Here is an 8,616-nt window from a genome sequence, read left to right on the forward strand (position 1 = left end):
TTATGCATCAAAAGATAAATGGGAGCATGCACAAGAGGTTAAGAACTTGATTAGTGAAAAGGGAATGAAAAAACCTTCAGGGTATAGTTTGATTCAGTGAGCAATCGAGGAACACTNTAAAGAAGAACCACTTTGATTAAGCAGTGTATCCTCTCAATCAGTATAATGATGATGTCGTGAACACTTTTGTATTGATCAACACTGTTGAAGGAGTAATTGCTGAATAAGCTTTGAATTCCCAACTTTATTTTCTGAGACATGCATGTAAGATATCAATATCATCATGTAGGTGTATGACCATTTAGTCATGAAGCCATTAAGCAAAGCTCCTAATCCATCTTAGAACAGGAACGAGTTTCGTGTGGCTGTTGTGCAGTTATATTGGCCTCAAGGTGCAAAAGTTTAGTTCCCTACACCTCTGAATTTGTATGCTCGGGATGAGGATGAGGATGGGAGAGTATAGGATATATGTCACAAAATGGGGTCTGTTAGGGATTTAATTGTATATAGGAGGAGAAGAAACGCTACTTAGCCTAACTGCCAAGGCAGTTAGGAAATGGGGGGTTGGTTTCTGTTAGTTCGGTTAACAGTCTGTATAAAAGGGGAAAATGGGTTGTATATACTTTAGTTTTGGAGTCTTATTGATTGTGCNNGAACTCTTGGAGTTCTGTGGGGAGAGGNTAAGCTCTCTGAGTACCTTGTATTCACCATTTCTTGATTCTTTTGCAATAAAAGGAGGCTGTACAATTCAGAGGAATTGTTCTGTATTGTGTTTCGAGTGTTTTTCATAGGTTCTTGATTAAAAGAACCTATCATTTGGTTCGACCTGCCGGATCAAGAAGGAGAGGAACCAGTGATGGGCAGCGAGACGGAGGGGAGATTAAATAACTTGGAGATCACGGTGGAGGGCATCAAGGAGGAGACCGCCGCGATCAGACGTGATTTATAGCAAATGATGAGGCTGATGAGTGGAGGTCCGAACCATCACGGGGGTGGTTCTGAGGGAAGCAACAGTTCAGTGAATGAAAACCGCAGAAAGGGCGATACTGGGGGAATACGACACAAGTGGAGGAAGAGGGTGGAATTGCCATCGTTTGAAGCGGAGACCCACATATCTGGATTAATCGAGTCGAACGATTCTTCGACATCCAGACGGTGGCTGAGGAGGATAAAGTCGAACTCGCTTACATTAGCATGGAAGGGAGCGCGAGTTATTGGTTCAAGTATTGGCGGGAGAAAACCAAGAATCGAACTTGGACGGGTTTGAAGGCTGGGTTGATTAATCGCTTTGGTGGTGGGTTCAGGGGAACGGTCTACGAACAAATGGCCACTCTGAGGCAAGATGGAACGCTAGAAGAGTTTGTGAGGAGTTTCGAGATATTACTGGGTCAGACCCAGGGCTTGTCGGAGGAGTTGATTCTGGGTTTCTTCCTAGTGGGGTTGCAGGAAGACATTAAGGGGCAAGTCAGAATTCAGGATCCCCTAGACTTGATGTGAGCGATTAGGGTTGCGAGAGACGGGGTCAAGGTGAATCACGCGGGTAACCGAACCTTTGCGTCGATCGTGAGGAGCGATGGAGATCGCAATTTTGCGACAAGGACCGGTGGGACAGAGGGAGTGGTTCCGGCCAGGAGAGAAGGTTCGACGATGGCGAATAGCACCAACGCGAGGGGTAATAACCTAGCCGGAGGAGAAAACAAGAGTCGGATGGTCAGAAACTTACCTTACCCGGAGTTTTTGAAGAGGCGGGAAGAAGGGAGATGATTCCGATGCGGCGGACCTTTTGCGCCGGGTCATCAATGTGTGGAGAAGAGTTTACGGGTCCTGTTACTAGCGGAGGACGAGGAGGAGGAGTTAGAGGAAAACTCTAATCCGGAAGCGAGACCCCTGGAGCTGTCGGCATGCTCGGCGGAGGGCCTGATGCCTCCGAAGACCATGAAGTTGACTGAGTTGATAGGAGGAACGAAGGTGGTAGTTCTGATTGACAGTGGGGCCAGCCACAATTTCATTAGCCGGGGTGTGGTGGAGGAATTCGGACTACCGGTGGCAGAAACACCCACTTACGCTGTAAGCTTGGGCGACGGTCAGAAGAAGTGGACAGGTGGACGTTGCAAGAAGGTGAGATTGTAGCTGGGAGACGTGGAGGAAGACATGCATGTGTTTGAACTAGGGGGAGTCGATCTAATATTGGGCATTGCTTGGTTGGCGAAATTGGGGGAAATGGTTATTAATTGGTGAAATATGTCCATGCAATATATTGTGGCGGGAGAGAAGATGATGATCAAAGGTGATCCAGCTCTGGCAAGACAGTTGGGTTGTCGGTGTGGGTCGGCATCACAGAAAAACATAGTTGCTGAGAGAATGTCCGTGAATTGTCCATATCTAAGAATGACCGTACTTCAATGCCTGCCATTGCCAATTCCAAATTCCTTACTTTGCCCACCATCTTGACTCTTGGCCGTGTCGCCTCAATACCTCTTTTTGTCGCCAGTACGTTTGGTTTTCTATTTTGCTTGTTATAATTGAATTTTTGCCTACCTCGAAACGATGCTATTCAAATTGTTTCTTCCTAATTTTTTTCTCAAATTGCACGTGCTTCCGTCTTCTTGATTCAATGACTTGTTAAAATGCTATATTGTGCACTGATTTCATGTGATCAAATCAAATTTTTCCCTTATATTTTGCTTAGCCTTCTTCATGGATGGTTGGCGAGGAACAGTTGTTACTACAAGTATCTTCACCGCTGCAGCAGTTACAGATTGGCTTGATGGTTATATTGCTCGTAAGGTACCTACTCTTAATTTTTCATACTCTCTCTCCTCCCTTTTGTTACACCTAACGTAGGAAGCATTTTCGGTTTTCAACTTACTAATGTATTAAAACAATGTCTCTTACTTGCAATGCAGATGAAAATGAAATCTACATTTGGTGCCTTTTTAGATCCAGTAGCTGATAAGGTAATTTTCTTTAGCTCCAAGTTTCTCTCACCAATATGTGAATTTAATTTTAGCTGAAACTGAATGCAGCTCATGGTTTCTGCCACATTGGTCTTATTATGTACTAGACCTTTGGAAGTTGCTGTGTTTGGACAATTACCATGGTTATTGATCATACCTTCAATCACCATAATTGGTAGAGAGGTAATGCTTGCATATCTTGTATATGCAATTTCAAGACATTGATTACTTGTGGAACCTTTCAGGCAATGAAATTTATAGATCTTAATTCTATTGTATTTCCTTAACTTATTCTATCTTGTTTACTGTATAATGTGATTCTTTGTTATTAAATTAGCCTCAAACCAGTTTCTACTACTTGCCATGGAATCTGAATTATTAATGGTTATTTTATCACACTAGAATGCGCTAAAACATAGGTTTGGTCAAATTCTGTGCGTGAATATCAGGCAAATCNATTGCTTTATTTATCAATAGCATAATTCTGAGTCTGTAAATTTCGCTTCACTTATGGTTGCCGTGTTCTCGCTCTCATGGTATGACCATTGAGACTACTTGAANCTCCGGAGGACAGAATCAATGATGTTGTGATAATGTATCCCATCTTCTTTCTGTAGTGTGCAAAATATCTTTAATATTTGTGTTGATGATTTAAATCATTATCCAAAAGCCACCAAACCTGTCTCTGACTTTCAGATCCATTCTTCAACGTGAGAATAGAAGGGAATATCAACTGAGGTGTTACTCTGTGTGTATATGTACTCCCATTTCACCTTACCAGGAAAGTTAGTATGATTGTTTTTTGCTCGGGTGTAGAATTGCAACACATGTGTAGACCCCAGACCTGAGTTCAGGATAAATTAAGACTCGTAATCATGAATAGTCCAGATAGCGTTCTTACATCTGGGGGCTATTGCTTATCCAAGATGGAGGGGTAATTATTCTAGATCCCTTGAGTCTGTGCATGTTAGCTTGCATGTATGCAGACGTATTTGTTTATATACGATTCTAGTTTTATATAGTACTTGTGTTTTCCTTTTCATCTTCCATTTGATTTTCCTTTCAAGTCATCATGCCTTGTCTGCTATAATCAGTGATTTGGGAACAAATGTTTTACAATTTCTTCTTGTAACATGCAAATAGATAACCATGTCGGCACTGAGGGAATGGGCTGCTTCCCAGGGTAGCAAGCTTCTAGAGGTTTGTTTTATTACCTATTCTCTTGAATCAATTGCTTGCTCTACATCCCAAGTTATGAGCTTGTATAATTAAGCAAAATTTACAGGTTGTTGCAGTTAATAATCTGGGGAAATGGAAAACAGCCACACAGATGTTGGCGTTAATTATCCTCCTTGCTACGCGGGACTGCAGGTATTTATTTTCCTTGCATTTCAAGGAAACTGTTTTATTTGCAATCAAAAGAAAAACTACTGATCCTGTTTCCGTTTCATACTTTCTCAGTCGTGGAGGACCTGCCATTTTGGTAGGATCTGGTGTTGTCTTGCTTTACATTTCAGCAGGGCTTTCCTTATGGTCATTTGTAGTATATACGAGGGAAATTTGCAAGGTGTTGCGGAGGTAGAATGGTTGCTTGCTCTTTGCTTTCACATGTATCCACTTCTTTGGTGGCTTNGATTCTTTTGATAATTTCTTACGTAAAAAGTTTGGTTAGTGATTTCATGGAAGGAAAGCACCCCTTGTGACAAACATATATATAACGTTTACTTTCAAAAATGTCCAACTCTGCTTGCAAAGTAACACCATTTTTCCAATTCTTGAAAATTGTATTGTTTTTTTCCCGTAGTCAACCAAGGTAAAGAAAAGAAGAAACAAAGAAAAAAAAATGACGTGTGGATTGAATTGGAAGAATCCAGGTTACTAGTCATGCAGATCGAATTCCTATCTACATTTTGGAGCCCATTAAAGTTTGCCACACGAGAATTTTCACTAGAGGAATTATTGTATGGTTGTTATTGACTCTTAGATTGGTTTTCTTCNGTCTATNATTTGACAATACTTAAATACAAAAGTTATTTTTCAGTGTCTGGTCATGTTTGAATATTCCATGCCATTTCACCTTACCTTTCTTTTTATGTGTATTTCCATTTTACTTTGGGTCCTATGCATTTATGGTTTGAGTGAAAATAGTTGATTGAAGAAAATAGTTGATTGAAGATGTCTTGAAACGCAGGAACCTTACTTACTATTCATAATTTTATTTGAATAAACTTGAACATTAAAATGCTCTTATCCTCCGTATATATATGGTTGATAGAGAAGTTTTTAATGGAGAAGTCAATGACAAAATCATAAGACTTTTGTTCAGTTATTCGGTGGATTTCACAATGTTAGATGCCCTTCATTTTACTTGACACTTCATCAGTAATTTAGCTATTTAATATTGTGATGAGACCTGAATTTAATTTGAAAATATCTTTAAGCTCCACCAATGTTCGCAACAAATTCAAACTAATGGTATGACATTTATTGGAATCTTTAGCTGTGGAAGATGATGAGATAATTGGTCTTTGGAGCCTAGTGATAGAATTTGTTACATTTATTTATTTTTTGTCTTGCCATGAATTTCTTCCCCACCACTTGTTTATAATCATGTTTGTGGTACATTGATTGTCATTTATTAGATTATTTTTTTATCAACTAATATTTTAGTTACGAAGGTGTTGATATCACGTAATTTNTTCCTAGTGTTGAAAGCAAAAAGTTATGATATATGTTGGGGAGTTCCTCATAATAAGAAACAAGTTCGACCTTTGATGGGTAAGATAAGTTTTCTTCAAAGATTCATCTCCAAAAGAAGAACCGAAAGNTTTTTAAGAAATGCTTAACCAATGATGATTACTTCTATGAAGACCAGAGAACCGTGAAGCTATCTTAATTAAACCGCATAAGTCAATAAAGCTGTGATATGTTTTTCAAAAACTTAGGATTAAATATTTTGGGTCCAACAAGTTTTGGGCTGAAAAAAAGTCTAGCTCCTATGACTATTTAAATCTTCCATATCATTTTCTCCTTTTCATCCGACGCCCAACAAGTTTACGTATTAGTGTATTATTTTTATCGGTATTCATAATTACGAATGAGAAAATATCACATTAAAATAATAAAATCATTTATAAAAATAATTAAAATATTAAAATACAAGTCATTTTTTAATGAGATTAACTGAAGGAAAAAAAATCGATAGTAGATTGAATAACTTTTTTTAGTTGTTGGAAGATAGATAGATAGATAAAAATAATACATAAATAATTATCAAAATATTTTATATTTAATTTTATAATAACAATAACATATAAAAAAAATAGGAGAGTTTTCACTTGATTAATCTTTCAAATTAAAAGAAACTTTCTTTATTATTAAGGAAACATTTTTTCTGGTGTAGAAATGTTGTGAAAAGGTGTAGAATTGGAGTATAAAGGGTGTATAAATGATGTTCAAAGGTTGTAATAATGATGTACAAAGGGTGTAGAAAAGGTGTAGAAAAAGTGTACAAAAGTTTTACATCCATTCTATATCTTTTTACAAAATATGTAGAAAAACAATAGAAGGGGTACAAAGGATGTATAAAGAGTGTACAAATTATTTATAAAGTGTGTACTTTCAAAAGGCTACGTGTACAAATGGTTTACAAAGGGTGTATAAAGGGTGTGTAAATATTGTACACCCATTGTACATTTTTTAACCAAATATGTAGAAATCTTACAAAAGGGTGTACAGAAGGTATACAAAGGGTGTAGAAAGGCTATACACTCATTCTACATCTTTCTACAAAATGTGTAGAAATGTTGTAGAAAGGTGTACATATGGGTATACAAAGATGTAGAAAGATGTATAAAGGGTTTAGAAAAGGTGTACAAAGGTATAGAAAGATGTGGAGAGAGTGTACAGAGGGTATACAAAGATGTGGAAAGNTGTAGAACGATGCAAAAAGAGTGTANGAAATGTATATAAAGATATAGAAAAGGTGTACAAAGCGTATATAAAGTGTGTACAAAGGATGTGCAAAGGGTGTACAAAGAGTGTATAAATGATGTAATAAGGGTNTACACCCATTNTACATCTTTTTACAAAATATGTAGAAAGGCTACAAAATGGTGTAAAAATGCACACAAAGGGTATACAAATAGTGTAGAAAGGATGTACAAAAGTTGTAGAAATTGTGTATAAAGGGTGTACAAAAAGTGTGCAAAGTGTGTACAACGAGTGTACAAATAGTGTATAAAGGGTGTATAAAGGGTGTACTTCCATTCTACATCATTTTACAAAATATGTAGAAAAGTTGTAAANGTGTACAACGAGTGTACAAATAGTGTATAAAGGGTGTATAAAGGGTGTACTTCCATTCTACATCATTTTACAAAATATGTAGAAAAGTTGTAAAATGGTGTATAAAAAGTGTATAAAAGATGTGCAAAGGGTGTACAAATGATATATAAAGGGTGTACAAAGGGTATACACCTATTCTAAATCTTTTTACAAGTTATGATTAAAGGATGTAGAAGGGTGTACACACGATATATAAAAGGTGTACAAATATGGAAATATCGTCAATCGCTGCTCTATATCTTATGCTTTCTTCTCACTTTGTAATATAACCGAAGTTCAAAATGAGAACTTTTACTTCACTATCATCCTAAATCCGAACCACAAAATTTAAGCTTTGGTTAATGCAAAGGCTCAACTCTGCCAAAACCATTGATCATCTAAAACAAACCCATGCTCTTTTTCTCAAACTCCTCCCTCAACAACCACCCCATCATTTTTATCAATACATTGGTCGTTTGTTATATCGAGTTCTCCAATTACATGACGAAGACGCCAATCTTTGCTATGCCCACCAACTGCTTGACACAATGCCAAACTGTTCCAATGGCTTCCTTTGGACCTCCCTCATTCGTGCATTCCTATCCCGTCGTGCCCATCTTCACCATTGCATTTCTACCTATACTAGAATGCATCAAAATAGGATTTTGCCTTCCGTGCTCACCTTCTCTTCAGTACTTAGCGTGTGTGGACGAGTTTTGGCTTTGTTTGAAGGAACACAAGTGCATGCCAAAGTGGTGCAGTCCGGGTTTCTCGGAAACAAGATTGTGCAAACTGCACTCCTTGACATGTATGGAAAATCTGGCTGTATAAGTGATACACGCAACGTGTTTGATAGGATGGATGACATAGATGTTGTTGCTTGGACGACGATGATTTGTGGGTATGCTAAAGTAGAAATGGTGGTTGATGCATGGTGGCTCTTTGATAACATGGGAGAACGCAATTGTTTTACTTGGACTACCATGGTTGCTGGATATGCAAATTGTGAAGACATGAAAACTGCTAAGGAATTGCATGATTTAATGAGTGACAAGAATGAGATCACTTGGTTTTCAATGATAGCAGGTTATGGTAAGTTAGGTAACGTGGAGGAAGTAAGAAGAGTATTTGATGGAATACCTATGCTGCAGTCTGCATCTGCTTGTGTAGCGATGCTTGCTTGTTATGCACAGAATGGATACACAAAGGAAGCCATTTACATGTACGAGAAAATGAGGGAAGAAGGGATCAAAATCACTGAGGTAGCAATGGTGGGGGCTATGTCAGCTTGTGCACAACTGAGGGACATTAGAATGTCAAACACTCTAACAGA

General features: G+C 38.0%; 2 protein-coding genes across 3 annotated transcripts; both read left to right on the forward strand.

The window, feature by feature from the left end:
- The first annotated feature begins 6 nt into the window (after nt 1-6).
- Nucleotides 7-5,016, forward strand: LOC106778686 (CDP-diacylglycerol--glycerol-3-phosphate 3-phosphatidyltransferase 1, chloroplastic-like). 2 transcript variants are annotated; one of them, XM_014666670.2, is made up of 8 exons: nt 7-2,490; nt 2,690-2,787; nt 2,907-2,957; nt 3,027-3,140; nt 4,101-4,157; nt 4,243-4,328; nt 4,419-4,535; nt 4,762-5,016. In XM_014666670.2, exons 1-8 carry the CDS (start codon nt 2,403-2,405, stop codon nt 4,772-4,774), a joined length of 624 nt encoding a protein of 207 aa, XP_014522156.1. In that variant the 5' UTR covers nt 7-2,402; the 3' UTR covers nt 4,775-5,016. The 2 variants fall into 2 exon arrangements, with proteins under 2 accessions (XP_014522156.1, XP_014522157.1); XM_014666671.2 differs by lacking the exon at nt 3,027-3,140.
- Nucleotides 5,017-7,645: 2,629 nt separating this feature from the next.
- Nucleotides 7,646-8,608, forward strand: LOC106778670 (pentatricopeptide repeat-containing protein At4g22760-like; the record flags this gene model as incomplete). The annotated part of the gene is made up of 1 exon (XM_014666653.1): nt 7,646-8,608. A coding segment is annotated over exon 1 (963 nt), but the record flags the coding sequence as incomplete, so codon positions are not given.
- Nucleotides 8,609-8,616: the final 8 nt, after the last annotated feature.

The sequence above is a fragment of the Vigna radiata genome, unplaced genomic scaffold (assembly GCF_000741045.1).
Source record: "Vigna radiata var. radiata cultivar VC1973A unplaced genomic scaffold, Vradiata_ver6 scaffold_147, whole genome shotgun sequence".
NCBI classification, from domain to species: domain Eukaryota; kingdom Viridiplantae; phylum Streptophyta; class Magnoliopsida; order Fabales; family Fabaceae; genus Vigna; species Vigna radiata.

Bases quoted from the DNA above. Each gene is read 5' to 3' on its own strand.
- LOC106778686 (XM_014666670.2), top strand. From the start codon at position 2,403: ATGCCTGCCATTGCCAATTCCAAATTCCTTACTTTGCCCACCATCTTG. The intron at 2,788-2,906 runs GTACCTACTCTT...CTTGCAATGCAG, and splicing joins ATGGTTATATTGCTCGTAAG to ATGAAAATGAAATCTACATT. The intron at 2,958-3,026 runs GTAATTTTCTTT...AACTGAATGCAG, and splicing joins TAGATCCAGTAGCTGATAAG to CTCATGGTTTCTGCCACATT.